This window comes from Poecile atricapillus, chromosome 2, assembly GCF_030490865.1.
Source record: "Poecile atricapillus isolate bPoeAtr1 chromosome 2, bPoeAtr1.hap1, whole genome shotgun sequence".
In the NCBI taxonomy this organism is placed as follows: Eukaryota; Metazoa; Chordata; class Aves; order Passeriformes; family Paridae; genus Poecile; species Poecile atricapillus.
The window spans coordinates 20,692,543-20,719,142 of NC_081250.1; the positions used below are offsets into that span (position 1 = coordinate 20,692,543).

Here is a 26,600-nt window from a genome sequence, read left to right on the forward strand (position 1 = left end):
TCAGTGGTTTCCTCTCAAATATACTCCTGAGTCATAGGCAGAACATGCATTTCCCCCTGCACTGAGTCACAAGTCTGACATTTCTTTGTGTTTAAAACTTCTCCTACTTTTTGCTTAAAAAAGCGTTACTTGAATCTTGGCTGATAGAAATCTTTAGTGAATTTAGGTACTGTAATCTCAGTTTCCTTTGAGAATTTGCAAGCTCTGTATTTTTTTGAAAGTGGATATATTTATGGCTTCAGCAAAGGGTGTTGCCCTGAAAGCATTTCTCCCATGCTAAACTTCAAGTAATTATTGTGAAATATGGTATTTTCAGAGCAAAATGTGTTACAAGTTCTCTGCTACTGTGTTCTGTAGTGACAGCAACATTTAGGTTGAAATTTTCAAAACCAGGAAGCTTGGAGTTGTACCCACTGCAACTATGTTATTGGTGCAAGAAACTGAAGAATGAGGAAACTATAAACTGAAAACTATGTGAACAGACTGTCAGGTTCTTGTAACAGATGCTGGTACTAGTGCAGTTACAGTATCATCAGAAGAAACACGATTGTCTAAATGGTTCTGCATTTTAAGAAGTTGATGGCCTTTTCTGATATGTGAGGTCCAGTCATTGTTCATTGTTAACATGACCAGATTTATTTGTGCTTTTAACATCTAAATGTATAAATAGTAATTGCACTATAGTTCAATGAAATACTGCAGTCATTTGTCTTTGTCACTCTGGTGGGTCCCACAGCAATATCATTAAATGTGAACAGAGCATTCTTGCACCTGTGACCTGCTTTCATGAGAGTGATGTCAGGATGTGTTTTCCATTTTTCTTATTAGCAATGTATGCCAGCTTTTAGGAAACAAAAGCCAGCATGGTAGAGAAGTACGTGCATGCCATTAAGATGTCAATGTCCTCAGGTACTGTGTGTGACATAAATGCTACAGTGAGAGCTGTGCAGCAAGTGCCAGCATACTGGGAGTTGTTGAATCTAACCTTCTGATGTAGGCCACTGTGGAGCCAAGAAGATAGAAAGTGCAAGACAATGTTAACAGTCAGAGGGAGGAGGCTAGGGATAAAGGAAACCATGAGTTCCAAAGATTAATTCTTGGCTTTCAGTTGCCAAAAGGTAGAAGGAGAAATTCCGACATTTTCAAGATTCAAATAGGCTTCTTAGGCTGTAAGTGCTTGTGTGTGCACATGTGTCTATGTGCATAAATACATATTTATTTTCATGTATGCTCTTCAAATGCCTTTATTCTGTACCTTACTCATCAATGGAATGTGAAAACTCTATCTAAGGAAGCGTGTATGGGAGTGCAAGTGATTGTTCCAAAGACACAAGAGCAGTTGCCCAAATGTGAGTGCCAGGAAGCTGGACAGAGTGGATGGAGCTGGCAGAAGATGTGTTTACCAAAGCAGTCCACATTCAAGGCATTAATAACTGGCAGAGAAGGATGGAACAACTCCTCCCAGACACCACCTCTTCCTCAGAGCCTCCTTTGGCTCAGTAACCATCCAAGCACATTCTCTCCTGAGCTCTCTCTGGAAGAGAAATTTTTCTGAAGAGTTGTGAAAATTTCAGAGCAAACATATCACTGCTTGTGCTCACGGTGTGCTTGTGCATCTGAGTTAATTGGGGTGGTGATGACCTCTGAGTCAAAGTTAAGTGTTTCTTCATAGGGAATGATGAAATAATTGAATGTGGCCAAGTTTCAGCAGTTTACTATATGACCCAGTTAAGTCACCACTCCTGTTCATCTTTCACTCAGGTTGAAGTAAATGTACTGTACCTCATAGTTGGGGTAAGGTAAGAGTGCAAGCAAGGACGGAGCAGACAGCTGGCTGCTCGAAACTGCTTCACTCTCAGCAGCTTGGTAGTCAGTACTCAACACAACCCTTCTACAATACCTGGGCTAGTGCAGTTTTTACTGGCGCTCCCTCCTTTCTGCCAGGCCACTTACTATGAGAAGGACATTTCTGATGCTGTCTGTATTTCTGAGCATGTTTAATGTGGTCAGCATTGAACTACATGGAAAATTCTACTGCTTGATCACTCACTGAATAAGCTTTGTTCATCATTTAATTTGTATGGGCAGCACTGTGATTTGCCTGAGCTATTAGAGGGGATCATGTACAACATAAAGTACAACATAAAGGTTATTGAGAAGTGCAGTTTAGTCCATCTGCAGAAATATCACATTTTCTTTCTGCTGTGGCAGTGTTCTTCTGTGGATGCAATCTAGAGTAGCACTTGTGCAGGGATTTAGTGCTGCTGCCCCTCCCTGAGACTGCTGAATGTTTTGAGCTCTCTGAAGGGAAGGTAGATCAGTAGTAGTTACACAATAGAGGAATGTTTTGAAGTTTCTTGTGAAATCTTAGAGATGGTAGTATTGGTAATAGAAGAACTGATACAAATCCAATGAATTGGTTGTGAATTGGTTTTCTAACCTCCTGAATTTTTTGAGGGGGGCTGGAGGGAGGGTGAATCCTGCTGCAAACTGTGATAACTGCACTAAGAAATGTTGACTGGAAAAAAAAAAAAAGACTAAAAAGTAGTAACAAACCCAGACTAGTGATGTTGCACTATATGTTTTTGTTTTAGGTTTTCCTGAAAAGGTAACAGTAAAGCAATGCTATCGTCTTCTGGGAAACAGCCTCAACGTACACGTGGTGGCAAAATTGATCTCCATTCTACTTGAATAATTTAGAACCTGAAACAGATGCATATGGACTGGTGACAAAAAATACTTTAATCTTTTAGGAGAACGCTGATGGAACCTGGATGAAAAACAGAGCTTACCAAGATATCTGTCCAGACATTATGCTGAACAGTTTTGATATATTTTTAGTAACTTGCATTCACGATGGATTTAAACTGTATAGGTGTTTTATTTAAATGTCGGTTTACAGGACTTATTTGCTTTATTTAAATATTCTTTTTAGTTTGCAGAATGGAAATAGCAGCATATGCAAATGCTTCAATGAGAGAGGATAAGATTATTTTATTTTTTTATCTTAAAACCATTTTCTTAGTACTGTGTGAAACTGTGTCAAAGCTGTTTTAATTAGGTGCAGAGACCAAGTTCTATGTGTAAAATGTCTTCATCTTTAAGTGTAAAGAAGTGATCCGTTCTGAAAAGATTTACTGTATATATATGAAATTTTGATGTGATTTTTGTAGCTCATGAAACTATTAAATTCAGTATTTTATATACAATTTTTAAGACTTAGTGTTGTCCTTTATGGTTGTCTCATCTGCTTTAAATACTTGTAGGAGCCCAACTGTATTTGTCTGGAATTATTTCCCTAGGTGCATCTGAATGAAAATATTTTAAGGTTATCACAGGCCTGACAATAATTTTCCTGTTTCTCTTCTCATATTATTCAGGATAAGATCGTTGCTCCTTACCTTAATGTAAAAGACATTAAAAAAATGTCAAAGCCTCATGTTTAGGTTTCTGTGACATAAGAATGGAAGAAAAACTATTTGGGCTTCTGAAAATTTCTTTACAAATCTTGGTAGTGCTGGGGTAAGGAGTGTATGTTAAGGTGAAGCCACTGGATTGTGGCCATCCTGAGTGCCACTGCTGCACAGCACCTCATAGAGCTGGACTCAGTGGGTTTGTAATCAAAACTTGTGAGTTCAGTACCTCTGAAATAATAGAGAAAATGATGGGAGAACTGAAAGCCCTCTAAAGAAGCATGTGTTGTAGTTGTTATCTGTCCTTGGGATTTTCCCATTGATATCTAGATTAAAAACAGCTTGAATGAGGAAGAGGTGAGATGATACTTAGAAAGCATCCCATCCTTAGGGACAGAAGGCAGAAGGATTTTGTAGTTGATCATAGTTCCTGTGCACCTAAGCAGTAAGTTAAAGTTGCCAATCCTGAAAATGAATGTGTTTTCGTCTGCCTCTCCCCCCTCCCATGGGATGACACAGGAACAGTCATGGTATGTTCCATTTGGGCTTTGTAGTACAGGAGAAAGTGAAGACCATAGAGAACAGAGCTGCTGTAAAGATGCAGCAGCTACTTTCATATGCTGTAGTCTTGAAAACAATTTCAAAATCAATTTATGTAGATAAAGTCATGCAGCTTTATCTTATGCTGACTCCTGCATATTTCTTCTTCAGTCTTGATTTGCCTGTTGCTTGTGGAGTATTAAACCAGGAAAAGCTTGGGTTTACCTACTTCAGCCTGTCTGATTCTCCAGGAGCATATTGACCATTTGTGCTGTTCCAGCTGTAAAAGAGAAATGGAAATGCTTTCTCCTGAAAGCGCCCTGGACAAAACCCTAGAGAAGGATGAGGTTGGCCTCTGTCCTCACCTGATACTGAAATGGAAAAAAAGTACTGTTGTGCTGGCTATTAAACTGCAAAGAGCAGGTGTGGTATTGACAGTGAACCATGGTTACCTATACACACAGTGGTTACTGTGTAGATTTATCAGCCAGATCAATAACTAGTAGCTGTATGGTCTTGTTCTTGGGAGAAATGTGGTAGTTTGAATATCTGTTGCTATCTAATATGTTCCAAACATTGGTATGAAAATCAATACAATTTATCAATACATCAATTTGGTGTGTAAATTGGAATTTCCTTCTGCTAAACCATGTAAATAGTCTATTCATTCTGCTTCACTGTAGTAATATTTGGAAAAATGTTACTATTAACAGTTAATTTTCAGTTCTTTCATGTGTTGAACATATCTTAATGCTTTATAGGCCACTTGTAAGTAAGCAGTGTTGAAGTGTAAATTGAAACATATTTAGCTGCACCTAAAACTGCTATAGTAATACAGAGCCTGTTTACATATTGACAGTGAATTTTAATTCAGTGTGTTTATGAAGACTGAACCTGTTTGTTAATTTGAGCTGTTTCTGAAGGGGACAAAAAATTGAAAGAATTCAGAGTTGTAAGTACATATTTGTGTATTTTCCCCCTGCTAACCCTGTCATACTGGCACAGATAAATTGAGTGACTGCTGCTTATCCCCTTAGTTTGTCATTAATCAGCTGGTTTACTGAGTTCTATTGGGTTGTACCTGCTTGACCTCACTTGATGATCATGTTGCTTCCTTTTCCAAGCAGTCTCCTAATCCTAAGTACTTTGCAGCCCACATCATTGCTGTACTTTGCAACTTCAGCTTAAGCATTTTCACAGCAATGAAATGTGATTACAAAAGCAGCTGAAAGGTGAAGAAGTAAAATCTGGAAAACAGCTTTGGAAAGGGATGGAGATTTCCAGAATCTGATTTTTGATTTTGTACCTCATTCGTTTGCACATCTTAATTATATTTCATTATCTGAATGAGGTGATGTGGTTGTGTTCCCTCAAATTTGAGAATTTCCACTGAGAAAAAGGGTGTCATATTTGGTGGTGGTGTTGTATTTATGTAGTCATTTTTGAAGCTTGCAGTAGACTTTAAAAAATCTTCCCTATACCAGCTAGTTTGTATCTGAGTTAGTCTGGAGTTTCCCTGTACTCATGAAGAAATCTGTCTAGCAGCAAAATTGCTAAAATACCATTTTTTTAATGCAGTGGGTTTGAGTATTTTTTGATGCTTGAAGTGGAGATGCATCCTTCCATGCAGTGAATATAAGGCTCCTGCCCAGATGCTTTTTTATCTCCCTTTTGACTGATCCCTCCTAGGAGAATTATAAGGATTTTCAGGAATCTTTGTATTATAATCTGGGAAAACATTGATTGGTGATAACTATTTCTTAAATGTAGACAAGGGAAAGCCTATTTTGGTTTTGATGGAGATATTTCAATAGAAATCTGAACAGGCCCGATGCTTTAAGGATTATACAATTCTGTTTTAGCAGTTGTCACACGTTTCTAAAATAAATGAAAAATTTAGAAAATATTTTTTACATCTCATGGATGAACTATTCAATTCTCAGCTCCTCCTTTGGCTCCTCTGTTTGCTTGCTGTTCAAACTAAATTTTAACACTGGAATTCTTGTATAAATACTGAATTATATTTATTTTCATTAGCAGTTTAATATGTATTGTCTCCTATGTGCTTACGACAACTTAAGTGTTCTATTTTTTTCTGTGTGGTGTTTAAAGAATATGACATATAAATAAGGATTTGGAGTAGATTAAGTAATGATGGTTAAGAGCACTAGACATTTCTGAGCAGTCTTACATAAATAATATATAAAATTGAACTGATCAAATAAATATCCAAGGAAAAATAATATAAAGCCATAAAAAAGTAGACACAGAGCGCAAAATTATTCCAGTAGCCATTTTCCCTTTGCCTGTGCAAATATGATTGTTGTAGTGTTATAACCTCATTAGGGGAAGTTTATGAAATACTGAGTAGTGATATTATATCAATTTAAATGTTATTGTGAAGAGCAGGACAAGATTTGTGATATTTTTATCTATAGTTGATTGTAAGATTTGGAGAATTTATATAGCTGTTAAAGAAAAGAAATAGTGGCCCAAGAGGGCCAGGCAGCTGTCTGTGAAGGCGAGACAGCTGGATTGTTCTGTCTTTCTTCCACCTGGTCCTGTTGATAGTGGGAGGAAGTTGGATGAGGAATCTTCTGGTAAAAGCTTTGGTGAAATAAGAAGCAGAGTTGGAAGGGTTTAAATCAGCTGGAACACAACACTTTTACTGAAACAATTGTTGGATCAAATGTCAGATTGGCACTCTGGTTGGAGCACTTCACTAGGCTTTGGGAAACTGCAGCAAAAAAGTTCCTAAAAGTTTCCTAAAATCTCCTCCAGGGAGGAATGTCTCTGATTTTAGATGCAAGAATGCATCCTGATGTCCCAGCTTCAGTGAGAGCATGTTTGTCTTGTGCTTTTGTCCATGCACTGGGCTGTTTTAATTCAAATTTTTTTAAATTTAATTCAAAATTTTTGGAAGCAAAGCATGTTGATGGTACTGATGTATTTTTTCATATGTAGACAGCAATAAATAGTTTTGATTAGTTCAAATGTTTGCCCATATATATTTTAAAAAACAAGCTAATCTCAATCTGTTTATAAATAGACTTAAAATGGGATTCTTCCCGGAATTAGTATTTTTTATTGGCATTTTCACTGTATATTGACCACAATTAGCATATGGCATTACTCATTCTTTGCACATGTGTTGTAAAGCTTGTGGAGAAGGAGAAGACTGGACAAGTTGGTGTAAGAAAAATCGTTTGAGAGTACTCAGTAAGTAGATTTCTGACTGAGATTCCTGAGCTGCAAATAACTGGAGGCCAAGAGAGTATCTAGGGGAGGTACTGTATGTCCTCACCTCTTCCTGTACCCTTCATTTCCTATCTGCTTTTGGCCACTGTTGGAGAGTGACCTGGATGATCCACTGTCCTGCACAGATCTTTTCCAGCCCAAGATGATGGCTCTTACTGCTTATGTTGTGTGGTGACAGAATGCCAGTACTTGTAACCACAGCATCAACACACAGCAATTGCTTTACAGACAGCTCAGACTGAGGTTCTTGGTAAAAGCAGTACAGACTAGAATGAATCTGAGAGAGGTTGTGCAGCCAGGCCCATTCAGGGCTTTAGGGTTATCAGTGAAGAAGGATGCCTATGCAAATGGAAGTCCCTAAAAATAACTCCAGTGTGTGTTAAAGCAATTGGAATGTGTTAAAAGGACTGGAATAATCGATAAAAAAGAGCACTGCCAATACAACCGACTGGAAGCTTTTCATTAACCTAATTGCAAAAAAGAATGAAATGGAGAATAGGAGGCATCAAAGTGGTTAGTGGTTTACAGAAACAACAATGTGTAGGAGGAAAAACCAGAAAGACAGAAGAACTAAAAAGTCTTATAAGGAAAGTGAAAACTAATGTGTTAAATCTTACTTGTGATAAAGGAATCTAGGGAGAATTTAGACAGCAGATCAATTTCTGCTTAAGTAGTTAACTAAATCAAGACTCTTTGTCATTTGCTGTTAAAAACTGAAAAACTCAATTTCCTGGCCAGGTAGTTCAATTTCATTAGCAGGTAACTTATGAACTTCATCAACTGTGTTGAGGAAGCAGAATCTTAAACAGGTGTCAGAGGGCAGAATGATGAAAAGAAAAAGAAATCCCTAAGAAGGGGTGTGGGAAAAAATGAAGGCTTGCAGCAACTGCAGGCCCTGGGGAAGGTGCTGTGGCCATAAAACTCTCTAGACACTCTTGAAGAGAGGGAAGGAACTGATGGTAAGTGCTTATAGGTAAGGAGAAGCAAGGGGAATGTTACTTTTCAGAGTCACTCATGTTTGATGTAAACCCCGTGGTTGCTGATCCACTACACAGGGCCCATTGCCAACTTTGCTTGGTTGTCTCAGACCTGCAGGGACACACGGGAAATGCTGAGTTCCATATGGATCGTAGTTTACACCATGAATTTTCAGTTATATGGAGGTAACAGTATAACTTCATATGTTGTGCAGTACTTTTGAACACTAGAGTATTATTAGGAAAGGTGAAAGAGGATCCAGGGAAGTGAAGATAGAAGTAATGGGAGATATGAGCTCAGCTGAGGGAAACCTTGTGTAAATGTGCTCTATTTGGTATTTAACCAGCAATGGACTGGATTTATAATTATTTATAAATATTTAAAGTGATAACATTGAATAGCAGGATTGTTTGGGGTTTTTTTGCATCTGTAGGGGAAAAAAAAGGATTATTTTTTAGTCTTCCATAAAATTTGGATTCACATCAATTGCTGCTCTTCCTCCATTTAAGCAGGCAACATTGTCAAAAACTCATGTTATGTCCATGCATTTGAATTACTTCCTAGGAATAATTAATGTGTGTTGAATTTTTGGCCATGATTTGAGTAAACTCTTGTCTTCTACACCAGTGTCTTTTCATTGCAGGCACATACTGCTGGAGAAATAGAGGAATACCACCATTTCATTTCACACAACTAAACAAGATGGTGGTAAATTGTAGTTCCTGCTAGGAAAAACTGCAACCAGAATTAGAAACAAAAACTCCATTACTCTTGCCAAATCTGCACACAACCTAAGCTCTTTAGAGCTGTTTTCTGAGCCTTTGTCTTGGGGAGGTAATGAATGACCTGTCCCAGGAAGAAAGGTTTGTGCCAGCTCTTCTTGTTAGAAAGAACAGCCCCTATTCCTGTGCCAGACATTTGCATGTTTTCCATTATATGCCTCCAAAAATGATGTCTCAATCCAGTATATTACAGTAAAATTAGAAGGTGTGGACCTATTTCTCTCCTTAAGGTTTATAGATTTCTCATTTTGGCCAGCCCAAGGTGCATTCACTAGGAATAAAGACTAAATTAAAATCTGGAAGGTCTAATGAAATGGAAAGTAGTGCATCATGCAAATAGGTGGGTGCCTAACCCTCTCTTTCCAGCCCATGATCAGTGCATAGTCAAAATCAGCTGGTCCTCAGGCTAACCATTTTCAAAGTTATAAATCCTGCAGGAAGAGAAGGTGACTTTCTTCTTGTTCCTTGCTTTATCAGCCTTGTCTTGCTCCTTTATGGTTTATTGCTCACTGGTTATTGGTTTATTTGAGTTAATTAGTTGGAAAGGGAAGCCTGAATTAAAGGCTGACAGGTAGCAGAGAGGGGCAGTGCATACTCAGCGTGCAGAATAAATGAACAGAGGAAAGGAAGGATTCTGTGGGCCACAGCCGAAGGTCAGGATGGAAACTGCCAGCATAAAATGGACTTTGTGAAAGTTCCTGGAGTACACAGACATTCAGCCAGCCCACTATGGAGTGCAGGTGTAGTTGGCCCAGAGTTTATTAAAGTTGACATCCAACTGACAGTTATACAAACTCAGTAAACTGTTAAAACAAAAAGAAAATCAAAACAAAAAGAGAAAAAATCCCCACCAGACAGACTTCAAAATAGACAGGAAGAATGTTAATGAGCACTGTTTTAATGGACAGTACCAGGATACCCAGAGGCAGAAGGTGTCCAGTCAACTAGACAGAAACATTGATAATTTGTCTATGCTGTCCTATTTCCGAACAGAGGTTTCAGAGCAAAAAGCATAACAGTAAATAAAAATAAAAAAAAAAGTGGAGGGACAGATTCTCAATATAAATTTCAGATATAAAAAAAACACCTATTTTGGATTGAATGGAGCCATTATATTTCCAACTAAGGACACAATTCTGTATTTTTATGGAAATATTGTCCCTCATGTTGGTAAAGAACAACACATGAAAAATTCTCCTTATGTTTCTCTGTTCTGGCAGGAACAACTGATAGGCTCCCTGCTGCAGAGCAGGTGAACATCCAGAGAGCTGTCCTTCTTCTACCTCACCAGTAGGTACATGGGGTGGGCTGTCTGCTGTGGGTTCAGGAGGAGCTTCACCACCTTTCCAGATCCCTCAGGAGCAGTGGTGATGGTTGGGTTACCTGCATCACAGCCACTGGGGACACAAGGGATGTGTTCAGCAGGCTGGCACTCTTCTGAATTCCAAGGTAAGTTTATGAATCATAAACACAGATAATAAAGTATAATACAAATCTAGTTTTTGGAAAAATGGTGGGATACAGCCTAAGACACTATGGTATTCACAGTGAAGATCATGTTAACTGTGGCAGCACCACAAACATTAGCTGACATCCTGACTTCACACTCATGTTCTCAGTATGCATCTATCTCTTTTTGAGATGACATTAGTATTTTTCATCACCACGTTAAATTTCTTCACAGGTTGTTTTGAGCTCATAATGTTTCCACCTGTGAAAACTGTAGAGTTCATTCAATCCCCCAGCTCCAGGGCAGGTTCCACAAATCTTTCTGATATCTGTAGGTGACAAGTACAAACTGGAGCAGAAAGACAGACGGAGCAGGGTTAGGAAGTGTAGGAGCTCCGTGGCTTTCAGGAAGGTCTGGGGCTTAAAGGCTGCTGATGTTACCTACGAGCAAGAGCAGCTATAACTGTTGCTACTCTTCTCAGTAGAGTTTTGAAATGTGAGCAACCTGAATAAAATGTCTACTAAGCAAAAAGGTCAAAAAGAATGGTGGTGGACCTGGTTGTCTGTTGCTGTTGGACACAAGTCACATGGACGCAGCTCAAAAGATGATGAAGAAGAAGCGGACTTTATTTCTTCTCTCACAATTTATAACTTTCTGACCATGGCCAGGGATTGGGTAGTCAGGATAACACCTTTCCAACCACACTGGCCATGAGAGATGTCTATCAAGAGATGTGTAACAGAAGGAATGCATACATATCTATGTTTATAGTTACTGTCCTGGGAAAGTTCTTTAGAAACTATGTCAACAAGCTCCAAAGCTGAGTTTTCAGGGCGACAGTTGTAGGGAAGCTCCTAGCATGAGGAAAGAAAACATGCAGAGAGCTCCTCTAAGCAGGAAGAACAAAGCCCAGCAAAGTTTTGTGCAAGGGGAGTATGGAGACTCTGGCAAAAGCAAAGGGGAGGTGGGGCATGGAATCTGTCATGGCTTTCAGCAGCAACAGCCTGAGCCTCAGCATCTGGGGACTGAGTCGCTCTGGAGTCAGAGCAACCATATTCAGTTAAAATTGTACTTAGCTGTTGTAATCCATGGGATGTTGTTCCATATTGCTGACTTGCTTTTGTCATCTGCCCAGTAAATTACTGACTGGAAGCTTCTCTTTCAATAGAAATATTCTTTGTCAACCACTGTGGGTTTTACATTTGGGGTTGGGGATTTTTTTGGTAACTGTTTAGGTCCTTTAGTACTGCCAAATAATCTTTCCTTTGCCCCTGTGGTGCAGCATGTAGGAGAGCACTTTCTGCAGATTGCAAGGTTCTCAGGGACACAAGGGGTGCTCAGCTGTACAAAGGGCAAAGACATAGTGATAAATACAGGCAGATTCCATTTAATGACCTCTCAAAGCTCCTGAACCCAGAAGACAAAAGAAGAAAAATGCATTTAATGTCTAGGGGATTTGTGTGCTGTCAATCTTTAATTAAGGTATCCGAGATAAAGTTCACCCTTGCAAGACAAGGCAGCGGAATGGGCACCTTGTGAAGAAGGAGCTGTGTGAGAGCAAAGGGCACCTGGGCTCACAACAGCCCAATCCAGCACTGGAGGTTTCACTTCAAGTGCAGGACAGCTGGAGGAGAGCAATGCTTTGGGCTTCTCCTGCTCCTGGGCTTGTAGTTGTGTTATTATTACTTACTGGATTGAGCTGTGACCCAAACCACCATGGAAAAAAGAGGCAGAAAAGAGCCACGTATGATGAGCAGTAAGTACCATTGCTTGCAAATGCATTTGTTGTTATGGTGGCTTGTAAATGATGGTAATGGGAGCAGAATGGCTTTACTGCATCTTTATTTTACATACTCTGTGGCAGATATGTGTAACTAAATGATCTCTTTATTTTTTTTTTTCCAATACACAACAGGCCTCGTTTATCCTCCGAGCAGGGTAATTTAGTGTTCCATGCTGGCTACAGCAAAAATATTGAATTTAGAACTGGACCACTGGGGAAAGTAAAAATTAATGAAGAAGACCTTGCAGAACTTTTTAGTCAGGTGATACAGTTATTTTCCATTAATGTATTTTCGTTTTCAGTTCTACATATTAATAGTTAAATTGTTTTCACAAGTGTTGGACATGCTTTGTATTTTATTTTATATTATCTATATCAGCAGTCTAATATGAAAGTAAGCCATTGCAGACTTGTAAAGTAATCATGTCATCGCAAACGATAATGAGATGATTAAATTGTGTATGTAGTAGAGCTCTCTGTATTTAAGTGGACTTTATAATAGTAAAGTTATGCAAGGACTAAACTTTCTTAAGCTTTTGAAAAGTCAAAGTTTGTTTCACATTATCTCTATTGTTTAACTTTAGGTTAGAGAGAGTAGCACAGAGATTCAAGAACTTAAAACAGCCAGTGGTGCCTTGCAGAATGTATCCCAGCAGATTACTCTGCTGACCTCCAAGGTGAGCCGTACCTTCATGTTATCCTCCTCCAGCAATCCCAGGTTTCCATTCCTCACACTAATATTAAACAGCCTTCTTCATTCTGGTATTTCTGGACCCAGTTTAGGGAACTGGAGCAGAGTCCCTATTTAATATCAGCTTGGAGTCTGTGTTTAATTTTGAGATACTTATTCAGTAACTCTGTAGACAATGGAAATATTTCTGTAAATCCCCCCAAAATTTCCAGTTCAGTGGATTCTTCTTTGTTCATTGTCAGCATCTGTATTGACTATATCCTCTAATATTTATGGATAAATTCTGGAAATGGACCATATATGTTTTCATAGTTGCTACACAGGTATCCCATTCCACAGGTGAAATGGGATATAGGGGTTTGCAGTGGAAAGAAAAGACGGTGGCAGTAATTTTGTCACTCCCTGCTCCTGAAAATTTTTTTCCATGAGAAATTCTGATTGCCTGATTTAAGTGTCTTTTGTTACAGTGTTTCCACAAGTTCCTTATAGGAAAATATTTTATAGTGTAAGAGACCTTCCTTTAGGGAAATTGTGCTAGTATGTATCCATCACTTTCTCTGATTCAGTGTCAACTTGCTGTTTGTGGTTACAACCCACTGAGATGTGGAAACCCTTTTCTTGGCTTTTGTGCTCTGTCCCAGACCTCTGTCGTTGTTATGCATGTGAGGTCCTGAACAGGAATATTCACTCTCTTGGTTTTCATCACCTGAATGCATCTTTGCAAGATTGAGTCTTGCCTCATGGATCCAAGCTGGGACATATTTAAGCTGTCATTTTCTGAACAGCCAAACCCACGAAAACCTCAGTGAATGGGGCCTCATTTGGATCTGACTGTCACCTGGTTTTACACACCAGCTATTCTCTTTTCTCAGAGGAATATGTTTTGTGAGTTAACAGTTTCCAGCAAGTACCTCTGTGGCCACTCTCATACTAAGCACAATGTAATTTCACATTTCTTTTGCAGATCCTGAGTCTCGATAACAAACTTCAAAGCTTACAGCTGGTAAGTAAATGGGAAGCAAACTAGAGATCAGAAAGAAAATCTCAGCCTCAAGTAAAGGTTGTAAACCAAGTAAAGCCCCAAGTGAGGTTTCAATGATTAAACAGCTAAATTATTTATTTTCTCTCATGCATTCCTCAGAAAAACCTTTTTTTGGTAACAGAAGGTAAAAAAAAAAGCACCAAGATTTGTGGAGGAGATGATATGCCTTCTTACAAAATATAAACTGTGTAGGAGCCTGCATTTCTTAATGGAAAAACAGTTGTGCATTCAAGAACAACAAGTAGATACCAAGGAGAAGTAAACTTTTCCTTCACTGGTCTGTCAAGATAAAGACCAGAAACTCAAACTGGATTTTTACTGTACTGGAACTAAGTTTCAGCTGTTGCCTGCTTCTCCAATGAGCTTGTGACAAGCCACACCTACAGGTGCCAGTAAAAACAATTGTCAGATGAAATAGCCATGGAATCAAAAAGACAAGATAACCCTCCATCTAGACTCCCAGTCTGCTGCTGACAAACAGTCTCTATTAATATTTCCCTTTTACAGGGCTTTTCTCATCCTAGTGCTTGACCATTCTGTGTGTGAGAATCACAGCATCATTATTTTGTACAGGGATAAGTGAAATAGCTCAAAACTTTTACAAATCAACCTTGCTAAAAAAAAAAAAAAAATGGAGGAGGAATTCAGGAAAGAATTTGGAAAGAAAAAAGAAGGTTTGTCTTGAAAATAGATGCTAATGGAACACCAGCTAAGCAGAAACCTTGTTTTCTACTTTTCTGGCATTTCAGGACATCCAGAGGAGAGCCTGCAGTAGTAACCCCTGTAAGAACTCAGGGACCTGTGTAAACTCACTGGATGGTTTCTTTTGCCTCTGTCCCAGCAACTGGCAGGTGAGTCTTTGGCCTCTTCAACTACAGAGTGTGTATTTCAATTGTGAGACTGCATCTGTGTTAGTGTGATTGCCACGGAGCACAGCATTTGGGGTTGCTCAGGATAGAGTGAGATACACTGAACAGCAGAGCAGCAGTATCACTCATTGGTCAGAGAGCTACATGTTTGCTTCTCAACAATATCAATATATGTGTGTAAAAAAAGAAGCTCAAAGCATTGGGCCAAACCCTGTGCTGTTACATGCAGGCGATGGCCCATGAAGTCAGTGATTCTTGGCAGTTCCCACAGCAGAGAATTAGTCTGGTTTTTGCTGAGCACTGAGCTGAACTGCATGCCTTGCTGTTGACCTTACACAAGGATAGAGAGAGACAGGGGGAAGGGATGGATATTTATTCAGTCTTAAACAAGTAAGACAGGGTGTAAATAATCAAAAATTCATTCTGAATTTTTAAATCCAGAGACTTTATTATCAAATGCTTTAATGGTGCAATTTTGTGCACCAGAGATGAAAATGTTATATCTTCTTCTCAAAGGATTTCAACTTAAATGTTACCCCAGCAAGATTTGGGTCAAAATTGACATGCTTTCCTGATAGAAACAGATTATAAGAAAATTTTCTGAGTCTTTTTTCTAGTTGGAAAATGAGGGGATGACAGAAATGTGCTGTTCACATGCTTTCTTACATCTGAGAGATTTATCCCCATCTGACTGATAGCAAGGGTCACAGAAACACAGCTGAAAAATAAAGTTTTGTTATTGTGTTTCATAAGGGAAGCTGTATTGATAACAGCCCATGGTTTGTATATCTTTGAAAACTATGTTAAACATTGGGTCCATGGTTTGCTTCATTTCTCAGTTATTTGGAAAATAAACTGGTTTTCTATTTCATCTTAGGGCCCCCTGTGCTCAGTGGATGTTAATGAATGCCAGATTTTTGCTGGAACAGAATTGGGCTGCCAGAATGGAGCAACTTGTGTGAACACACCAGGCAGCTACAGGTAACCTCTCAAAACCAGACACAAATGTCCTGTGTAGAATACTCTGCTTCTTTTGTGCCCGATATCATGCCTGCAGCACAAGTTCTAGAAATAAGTCTGTTTAATATCTATGCTCTATAACCCCTTGCAGTCTAGGAACATATAAAATCCTTACTTCACTGAGCCCACTACACACACAGACACAGAAAGGCCTCCAAAGCCTTTGCCTGCTTTGACACAAGAAGGTCTTTGACATAGACCCATCATAGAGTCTTGCCAGGGGAGAAAGCTGCAATTTGAAGACTGGCTCCAGTGGCCCACCCCCCCTGCTGTAGGTGCAGCTGCTTTAATGGGAATTTCCTGCACCATGGGATGTAGCTGGGGCACTGGGAGGCTCTGCAACCAGTGCTCACCAACGTGCCCACAGAGCACAGCCATGTTACCATCCCTCCACTATCACCTCCCCCTTGAGATCAAAGGGAGTGAGGAGAGGAAGGAGGTGATCACCCGTGATCACTGGCATTCCCAGCACACTCATTTGGTCAGAGCAGGGTGCTAATAACACCAAAATCATGGTTCAATCCCCATGTGAGCCATTCACTGAGGCTTGGACTTGATGATCCTTGTGGGTCCCTTCCAGCTCAGAATATTCTGTGAAATCAGGAACAGTTCTCTGAAATGTCTTCATCCCCTCCAAATACACAGGCACTGCTGGGACATCAGCAGAGCAAGGATTGCACAGTGCTGCCAGGCAGAAAGGGAGGAGAAGTGCTGTCTGCAGCCTTCTGCCCAAGGGGGTTCCTGGGCTGCCTGTGTGCTGGGCCCCACACTCATGAAGCCCCTGGAGCCTATTCTTCTCTGACTGTGCCCAGCTACTTAAGAAACATGCACCTGCTTACAGGGCAAGCCATCCTGAACATTTTGTGTCTCATTCTCCAGAATGTCAAAGAATCTGGTAAATAAATAACTTCCACATATAATACAAAGCTATCCCTGTGCAATGGGCACAAGCATGCTGGAGAGCATGCCACAGCTTTCTGCAAAGCATTTTGTCTCCTGCTTCAGCATAGAAATCTTAGCCCCCACAAATACTTGGTTGATGTAACACTGGCCTATAGTGCTTTGTCAGTTCTTGGAAGAACTTCAAACAAAGGGAGTTTTCCTTTGTTTCACCTCTCCTCATGCTTCAGCATTAACACAGTCTGCTGAGGTGTTACAGGCATGTGATGCTTCCTGGAAGCTTACTTTGGTTTTAAAGGATGTTTCTAGCTTGTCTGCTACAGATATTTGTCAAGGAAACAACACACAAAGCAATCTGCCTTTATTTGTTTCTTATTGTGCTCAGAGAGGTACAGGTGTGTGACTAAGTTAAGGTTTAAGGTCTGCTGTTTTCGCAAGCATTGTCATTGTATTCATACGGTCACGATTCCCCAGTTTCTGCCCTGTTGTACTGCTTGGCCTCCTTGGTACTTGCTGAATCACTGCTTCATGAAATGAACTAAGACTTCTTCATAAGTCATTGAAACCTTAATATTGCTGCTTTTGCATCACACACTCAGGATTATGATATAGTCCCTTCCCCAAGTCCATTGTACTATCTTTAGTTCTCCTTTCACATATTGTCTTACTTATTTCTGAGTGCTCCACAAACACTAAATCCGTCCACCGGCAGAGCATGACATCTCTTTCCAGCAACTGCGAGGACACTGCTGCTAAGCTTTCTGGGGCTCAACAACCCAGGTCACCCCACTAATGCTCTGGGATAGTTATATACATCATTGTGGACTGCCTGCAAAGAAAAGGGTAATGTTTCCACAGCCTGCAGAGATAATACCAGGTGATGGAAAGTACTGGATTAGGTACCATGAAATGGAGCATAATGCAGTATTCACCCCTGGTTCATATTCTTTTTCTGCACGCTTTTCCTGTAACTCAGGAAAGCTGAAACATGAGGAAAAAGAGCAGGTATCCAGAAACACCTTCCTCAGTCAGAATCTTAAGGAGACATTGTATCAGTTGGATGAAAGGCTGTGAAAGTCCCCATGTCTATCAGACTTCTGTGTCACAACCAAAACAACAGGGGCCTCATCACACCGTGCTCATGTGAGTGAGTCATGTGAGAGAACCACTGCAGTGCCAAGCAGCAGTGCATCACAATTTGGCTGAAGTGTCTTGCAGTGTGACCTACTTCTTGAAGCTCTTCTCTGTGAAACTTCAGATGGGTAGCAGATTAATCTTTGCCAGAGTAGACGGGAGACAGTGCCATTGTTCTCCTCCTTTGGGGATGGTCGGATTGCCTTGTTGTGTCCTTTGAAGTTGAACGTGAAGCTCTGAATATGCTTTAGACATACAAAAGTCATCTGGTTCCCTGACCTGTTGCCTCTGTGCTTGCCCAGGCTGAGCTGCTGCACTGATGGGAAGGTGTTGCTCTGCTTGCTGTCTCTTACAATAGTGAACACGCTGTCCTGCACTGCAGACTGCAGTTAAGCATTAAGCTGTTGTGGGTTTTTGAAGCCTAAGTTTGTCCTGGGTGCACTGTTTAGTTACCTGCAATTGGCTTATGAAACTGCTATTTCAGCTGAGCGTGTGACACGGTGGAAGGGACAGCAGCAGCTTATTTTATATAAATTGCTCCAAGGTCCAGGTCAGCTGCACTGGAATACCCTATTCCAAATTCTGCAGAGAAATGCTTTTACGGAGCATTTTTTTATTAGGCAGCTTTAAAACAATCCAAGAAGGGTGTGTACCTGCCATTTGTCTCTGCAAGCTGCAGACATTGCAGTGTATAACTTGAATCCAAATGAGTCTCACTGTCATTTTATTAAGAAGCTAGTGATCTGATAGGAGATTTTCTGTATAGTTATATCTCTTTTAGTTGTATTTCAGAGCCTCACATTTTGTCTATGTGGAAATAGAGCCAGAGAAAAGGGAAACATTATCCAATGGCTTAGAAGTTCCCAGTTTCAGTTCCACCACATATGTATAATGCTGTAACCAAGCTCTGCCTTATAAATAACAATATGATGCATGTGGCAGTTTTCAAAACAGATCCTCCCAGTAGAATGCCTTCTTTCAATCCACTACTTTGTTCTTCCCACCCCACCAACCCCAAATTCCACCTCTTCCCATCACTCATCTCTAAAAGCTGAGGTGCTGCTGAGACAGCAGCTGTCTATGGTTGTGGTGTTGGGGTGAAGGTACCCCACTCTCTAGGACAGGCCAGACATTGCATTTCTGCATATTTCTAGAAGTATCTGGAATCATATGATGGTCATAACTGAAAAAGGAAGCTTAGGTGCTCTTTGAGTGAAGTGGGGGTTTCCATCCATAGGGGTTTCTGTTTGTCTTATATTAGACTTTTCTTTTTTTCTGGATTTGTGCTTATGAATGTAACAAAAGGCTGTAGATTCTTCCATAAGGCCAGACAGTCATGAATATACACAAGCCTCAAATGATTCTTGAGTCTCTGCTTAACAGGAGATTTGCCTCTCTGCATGGTCATTAGCAGGATTGTTATTACAGGTAAATAGATGTATTTTTGTAAGGAACACCCCATAAACTGGAGAATGGCAATGAACAATCTTTAACAGTGGTAGAAAGGCGAAATTTTGATTTTTCTTTTCACTTTCACTGTTAGCTGCTCCTGTACTCCAGAAACCTATGGGCCTCGCTGTGCCTTGAAATTTGACGACTGCCAGGAAGGATCTGAGACACTCTGTGAGCATGGCCTCTGTGTAGATGAAGAAAGGGATCAGCCCCACAGGGTAAGGGACAATGTATAAACTTCATCGTACAGCACAGCAGGAGTAAGCAACAAATACTGCTGAGCATGACAAAACTGCATAGCACAAACTGCTGCTGGAAAACAGCAAGAAAGGCCACTATACAACATAACAGCCTCTCTGTTGTACTAAGGGTGGCAGAAAGAATAAAAAATGTCATATACCATGTTAAAGGTACTTGTCACGGTATTAGATCTGCTACTACATCCATAAGGATCTTGGGAATATTTTTTTATAAGTAAACCTGTTATTTGAAATATAATATTCTTACTGTTCATTATTTTGGAAGAATTAAATTGCTAGAATACTTTACTGCTTTAATTATTAAGGAGGACAAACATCATTAATCTTATTTTTCCTTGGAAAAGGCATACCAGTGGACCATTAGTACCAGGGGCCTGGATGCTGCCAGGGCTGCATGGTGACTGTGTGGCTGCTGCTCATCTTTGGTTCTTCTCAGTGTCAGCTGGATGTGGTGTCTGACTCTAGGCCCAATCTTTCCAAGCATCTGCACTGGGTGGATGCTAGCACACACTTGAGTGCCCTTCTGGAGCAATCCAGCTCATTCCATTTGGGTGAGAATCTGGGTACAGGGTGTTCACTCCAACGGGACAGATGAACCATGCCAGCTTCGGCTCTTTCCACTTAGAGCAGCCCTCCAAAACCACCCAGCCAAGCTTGTGCTCCTTAATGCTCCTATGTGCCCATGCACCATTCCAGTCACAGCACATATTTTTTGTGCTTTGCTGTAAAATGGAGTTTTATAGCAAACTATGTATAAAATAGTTTTAATATAAATATAAATATAAAAATAAAATAAATATAAAAATATTTTTTTATAAAATGGAGTTTTAGGAGTTTCACAACTCATCACTTCTGCTCACTTTTTGTTGAGAATGGTTTTCAAAAGGGTTTAGTGTTGGCTTAACAGTGTCTGCTCTTGTGACAATCAACAATAAAGTTCCCATTAGCTTTAATTGGACCAAAGCTAGATAAATGCTGAAATCTGGCCATTAGTAAAGTTTACTAGAAAGTTGTTTTCCTAAAAGAAAACATGTATTTGCATTTTAATGTCATTGCTGCACATTGCAAAGACTACTGAATAATTTGATTAAAAGAAAACAGCTAAGATGATTTCAGGTTGCTTATGCTTATCTCTGCCCTGGTTAAAAAACAAGTTGATGACTTTTAATTATGTTTATCTACAGCTCATAATTGATCTTATTTTCTCTGGGAGCTTTGGGGTAAATTACAGTTTTCTTTTATGAACATAATGAGTGAGCCTGAGTTGCTTCCATAATCTGAATAAGTAAATTCAGAGGAAGAAATAGACTGAGAAAACTACTGAAGCAACTTACCAGACAAAATGTGCAAGCCATGTAATGCTCTGAAAGCTTTCCTGCTATAGTTTGAAAGCCATTTTATGAAATTAACTCCTTTTGCCTTTCTCTTGACTATTGCGAATGTCTTAAATATGCAATGTGATGTTTTCTGTGGCAGCCCAAGTACCGCTGTATCTGTGAGGCTGGCTGGATGTCCCCTCCTGGCAGCCCTGCCTGCAGTGCTGATGTAGATGAGTGCAGCCTCCCTAATCCTCCGTGTTCACAGGATCCACTTGTGCAGTGCCACAACACTCAAGGCTCCTACACGTGTGGCCCCTGTCCCACAGGTATCTCGTCCTTCCATGCTCTCGGGTTGGATGGGGTAGCAGAGGTGCTACTGCCTGTGTATCACAAGCACAGACACAGGATGCAGATGAGAGTAACTCCATGAAATGATTTGGTCTGTGTTCTAGGGAGTAAATGCAGGTTATGTTTTATATAGGTAACACAGGCAGTGGAGTCTAATGCATGATTTATCTCATTCTAAACTGAGCACCTAAATAGGTATCATGTTCATAGATACCTTCCTGTCCATCATGTCCTATCACCTTCTCATAAGAGATCTGCAGTACTTTCACATCTGTATGTTTCCTGCCCTAAGGCAACATAAAAATCTGATTGTTACCTCAGACTATATAACCTATGATTACTCTTCCTGAGCTGGGCAGGTGGTGTCTATGGGAGAAGTTTTTAAAGTGTTTAACTGAAGTTGCAATAAAGCTTTCCTGCAAAATGAACATAAGTGCACTAGACCAGAACTGTATCCTCTTTATGTAAAAGTGTGTTTGAATTTGAAATATCCAGAATACAGTTAAAACAAAACATTCTTATATACACATCTCTGCCCTGTTATGTCTGAAACCTAATTTTCAGACTGGTATTAATTTTAATCAGTTATGAGAGAGACAGATCTACTCTTGTGCTAATGAAGTGCAATTCAGTTGTACTCGATGAAAAGATTTGGTCAAAAAAGAAACCAAAAAGGCCAGGCATTTTCTTTTTGATGTCTTTTCTGTGCTGCTTTTTTAGGCTGGCAAGGAAATGGCTACACTTGCCAAGACATTGATGAATGTGCAAGTAATAATGGAGGCTGCTCAACAGCACCCATGGTCCAATGTATCAACACAGTTGGATCATTCCGCTGTGGACTCTGTCCACCAGGTAAAATGGATTTCTTGTTGATAATACTATGGAAGGGCTTAAAAGATGAAGATTCAGCACATTTGAGCCTGTTTTGGGGTAGATTTAAGGAGTTGAAAATTGGTTTATAGAAAGAAATATACATAATACTGTAATACAGAATGCAGAGTGAGTCCAAGTATATTCAAACTGCTTCAGCTATTAATGAACATTGTATAGAGTATGCCTCTAAAGATGATCCTCTGAAATGTGTTTCTCTTGTACTAGTTAGCTGTTTTCAGTGTTGTAGCCTTGATTTGGTGAAGTACTTACTTTACAAGATCATTAATGAGAAAAAAGGATTGCATAATTATAGTAGTAATTTCATTGTCTTTATTAATTGACGGAGTATCCTGTGTGCCATAAATCACAGACTATATTGTCTTCAGTAAAAAAAAAGTCTTGATAATTGTCATGCTCTGAATGCTGTCTGAGGAGGCAGTGTTTCCACTGCAGTACAGCTCAAGCAGTGGAACTTGCATCTTAGGTCTTTATAATTTATGGTTTACTATTTCAAATGCTTTCTGAAATGTATCGTATCAATACTAGAAGTATAGCAGGAAGAAGTCTTTCTAATTGACTTTTTGATTGCTATTTAAATGGCAATAGACTGCAGGTAGTGAAGGCTCCTAGTTATTGAGTGCTGAAGGGATATCACCATGCCGGAAATACAATCTCAGACAAGTTTTGATGATGTCACCTCGGGCCATAAGGAGTTGTGCTGCAGGGCTTTGGTCCTGAACATCCTGAGAGGATCTGGGTGTTGTGTTTGAGATCCAAGGGCTGCTCTGGTGTGCAGGAGGAAAATGTCTGGATGTGGGTAAGGCTGACTGGATGTAGATGTGTAGGGAGGACAACACATGGTGACTGAGAGACATGGGCTTCTGTGGTTTCACTGACTTTACCTATATTTGGCATATACTAATTCAACTTTTCTTCCAAAACTATGGAAGGATTTTTTTACAGTCAGAATCCATCCCTACAATGAAGGAGCTACAATAAATATGCCAGGTTTTTCTTCAGGAGCTATCTCAATTCTTTCTTTTTAACTGCAGAAGACAATGAGTTTACACCATGAATTACTGTTTTGCTCACCAGTTGATTGTTTTACTGTCAATTCTCAAAGAAAACAGTTTGTTACAGACTAACTGAGATTTACCTCTGAACAGGTTATGAGGGAGATGGACAAACATGTATCCAGGTTGATATCTGTTCAATAAATAATGGAGGGTGCCATCCTTTGGCTACTTGTACCTCAGCTCCAGGTATGATGCTTTCTTAAAGACTGTAAGGTAATATCAATGTGAATTTCAAGGAGGATCTAGTTAGGATGAGTCCACTTCATAGCAACATATCCAGATTGCACCCCTTTGCCACAGTCAGTTTTGCCTCACACAAAGAATTTTACGGGCAGGTCAGCTAAAGCCAGAAGACTTTTTCACAGATACTGACAGAAGTAGATTTAGTCTCCACCAAAAAGAAGACTTTATCCTAAAACTGTGGGGACATTCACCATTTCTCTTCGATGCAGTTTTCCAGTTATACAGCTGCTTTTACCATTCCCCTTCCCATAAGTATCCTTTGACTACCCCACCACTTCCCATGGAGGTGACCTTGGACTCTCAGTTACCTATAGCAAAACAGCCCTATGGCTCTTTACATGGTCAAACTGGGCACTGATCAGGGAAGGTGTCAAAAGATCAAGTTAGAATTATATTAAGACACTACTTCAACATGTCGAGGACATTTACAGACATTGGTATTATTGTAAGAGAATTACATTCTATATCTTGTCTTATCTCCCAAGGGCCCATGGCACTTTGTTCCTGCAAATCCGGGTACACGGGAAGTGGATACGGGCCGAACGGGTGCTCTCCTCTCAGTGATATCTGTCAGCTGCAAAACCCTTGTGCAAATGGGCAGTGCTTGGTAAGTGCTGGGCTCCTCACATGTGGTGACAGCATTGTGTAGTTATAACCAGTCAGGGAGACTTGGTGAGACTGAAGGCTGAGTACATAGTACTGGGAATGAGGCAAAGTCAGTGGAGATGGCAAGATTAAAGGATATACCTGAGGAAAGCAAAATGAATGTCAGGGCACACAAGCCATTTCTTTCTTTGTGAAGTAGAGGTAGCAATCCTGGCACTAATGGCCTGAGAAGTTGTTGAGCAATGCCCATGCTAGCCAATGGAATGCTCATGCTGGTGGGAGAGAACTGTTCTTGGTGGCACAGGAAAGTAATTTACCACCCTGAATCATGGGGAAATTACCCATGATAACAGAACCAGTACCTCTGCTGACCTTCAGACTATTAATATCCAGCAGAGTTGCTTATGAGTTTGTAGTCTGATCTTGTGAAAGCACTCTGGAGTCTCAGGCTGTTTATATGAACATGGAAAGGGTGTTTCAAGGAAATTGGTTGCACTGATGGTAACCAAGTCTTTTGGATCTAAACTGATAGGCGGTATGAATTCATTCTCGTGCACAGTGAGCATTTAGTTTGTCCTCATGGACCCTGTGAAGACTTTTTAGGCTTCCTTAGTGAGGTGTGCTGTGCCCTGGAAAGTCCATGCTGCAGACCTGGGGATTTTGTTGTGTAGGATATTTATGATGATGATTTTGCTGAAATACTCAAAAATGCTATTTTTTTGTTCCAGTAGAGTCTTTTCCCATTTATCCCCATTAGGCTGCTGATATTCCCCTTTTGGTCATCCCCGGAGGCATAGGGAAAATGGGACATAAGATATGGATTTGGCAGTGTTAGGTTAACAGCTGGATTTGATGATCTTAAGGGTCTTTTCCAAGCTAAATGTTTCTATGATTCTGTTGTGTATTACCTCTTGCTTTTTCAATTTTCTGTGTGAAATGTGATGGTCCTCTCACTTAGACTCTGCTCCTTACCAGCATTCCTTGCTCTCTATTTTGTATTTTATCTACTGTGTCTTCACTCATATTTAAAGATATTTATAGGGCCTTTTGTGCCCAGATCTTATGTGACCATAAGATACTTTTCCCAACTATTTACTTCATTTTTGTCAATCTATTAAAAGATATGACATCTTCCCCTAAATATATGTTAACATGCAACAGTAGACAATCATGGCTACAAACTAGTATCTGAAGATAATAACACAGATATTTAAGTGATGGGACTACAGAAGCATCTAATAAAATAGAGAAACAACTATATTTGGCCAGCATAATAACAGCGGAAATATAATGTCAATTAAGTATAAGGCAACACAGATCAAACCTTTTAAAACAACATTCAGAGCCCTAAACACACATCAAAACCCATACTGAAAATCTCTTTGGGACACAGAGGACATGAACAGATAATGGAAAAGCAAATAGAGAATGCAATACACTGGCTGTATGTCATCAAAGACAGGATTGTAGCCTATACCTGGGACCATGTTCTGCTTTACCTTTAAAGATTGTGTCTAGAAAATAAGAGATATAAGGTAGGAGGGCATATGAAACTAGAACAGTTACAGATATGGAAAGACTTGATTATACAGAGAAGCAGTATAGGTTGTGACAATGGAAATAGAAATACACACAGAATAAGGAATAAAGCAGAAAAGGTGATGAAATTTTTCCACTTAAACATTCCTCAGGATGAAAATGAAAGTTAACAGCCCAAATAACTGCAGTGCAGAATTCCCAGAGAAAGGCCTTGAGAGAAATTACTCAAAAACCAGTTATCTTGCCTTGCTATTTATAAGGTTTAGGTAATATGATTGATTTGATTCTAGACTGATCATTCTGAAACCAAGCAAAGAGTTTTCTGACTGGCTGAAAGGGTTTTGATTTTTAAGAAAATAATGTGAAAGAGGCCTGCTAAGAATTAACTTAATAGAAAAACCCAAAGAAATAGATAATCTGATTAGGCTTTATGTATATTTTGGTATTCACCAGTGATCATCAAGGCCAAAAAATTCAAAGGTTTTATTTCTTTTCTCCAGTATCTCCTCATAAAATAAGTGTAAACACTGGTCTTTCTGCTGACTCCATTGATTTTTTTTAGGTGATTCATGCTGACAGTTTATTTGATTTATTTATATCTGTAGGCAACGATCTCTGGCTATTTCTGCCTGTGTAATGCAGGCTGGACAGGCCCTAATTGTACAGAGAACATTGATGAATGTACCAGCAACCCGTGTCAGAATGGGGGCACCTGCACCGATGGGGTCAATGGCTACTCCTGCGAGTGCACCAGCGCCTGGACAGGACCACAGTGCCAGACTGCCCAGCAAGGTACAGCCAGAACCTCCTCCCCCTCCTTCCCTCCTGGGAAATGGGACAGCAGGCTTCAGCCACTAGATGCTTGGTGCATGGGATTAACATGTGAATAAGAACTGAGTTATGGTGTGAAAAATTGGTGGATTAGAGGTCCCAACCCAAATTCCCTGCAAGTCAGAGTTTTCCATGAGCTTCATTTATAACTGTTTTGTTTAGCAGTAGGAACACAACAATGAAGTTGATCTGC

The 26,600-nt window shown here is 39.9% G+C and overlaps 2 protein-coding genes across 4 annotated transcripts in view; both read left to right on the forward strand.

Annotated features, from left to right (window-relative positions):
• The window catches only part of TRDMT1 (tRNA aspartic acid methyltransferase 1), a 29,047-nt gene extending 25,838 nt beyond the window's left edge, over positions 1–3,209 (forward strand). For all 3 annotated transcript variants that reach the window (XM_058833234.1, XM_058833235.1, XM_058833236.1), the window contains one exon: positions 2,595–3,209. In XM_058833234.1, the coding sequence (XP_058689217.1) occupies positions 2,595–2,695 (101 nt within the window). In that variant the 3' untranslated portion in view covers positions 2,696–3,209. The remainder of the gene's footprint in view (positions 1–2,594) is intronic.
• Positions 3,210–12,043: 8,834 nt separating this feature from the next.
• Positions 12,044–26,600, forward strand: part of CUBN (cubilin) — a 142,745-nt gene continuing 128,188 nt past the window's right edge. Inside the window, exons 1-12 of the mRNA XM_058833158.1 lie at positions 12,044–12,177; positions 12,337–12,466; positions 12,789–12,881; positions 13,860–13,898; positions 14,687–14,788; positions 15,684–15,787; positions 19,404–19,530; positions 21,049–21,217; positions 21,960–22,091; positions 23,279–23,374; positions 23,917–24,038; positions 26,182–26,368. Coding sequence (XP_058689141.1) covers positions 12,059–12,177; positions 12,337–12,466; positions 12,789–12,881; positions 13,860–13,898; positions 14,687–14,788; positions 15,684–15,787; positions 19,404–19,530; positions 21,049–21,217; positions 21,960–22,091; positions 23,279–23,374; positions 23,917–24,038; positions 26,182–26,368 — 1,420 coding nt within the window. The 5' untranslated portion in view covers positions 12,044–12,058. The remainder of the gene's footprint in view (positions 12,178–12,336; positions 12,467–12,788; positions 12,882–13,859; positions 13,899–14,686; positions 14,789–15,683; positions 15,788–19,403; positions 19,531–21,048; positions 21,218–21,959; positions 22,092–23,278; positions 23,375–23,916; positions 24,039–26,181; positions 26,369–26,600) is intronic.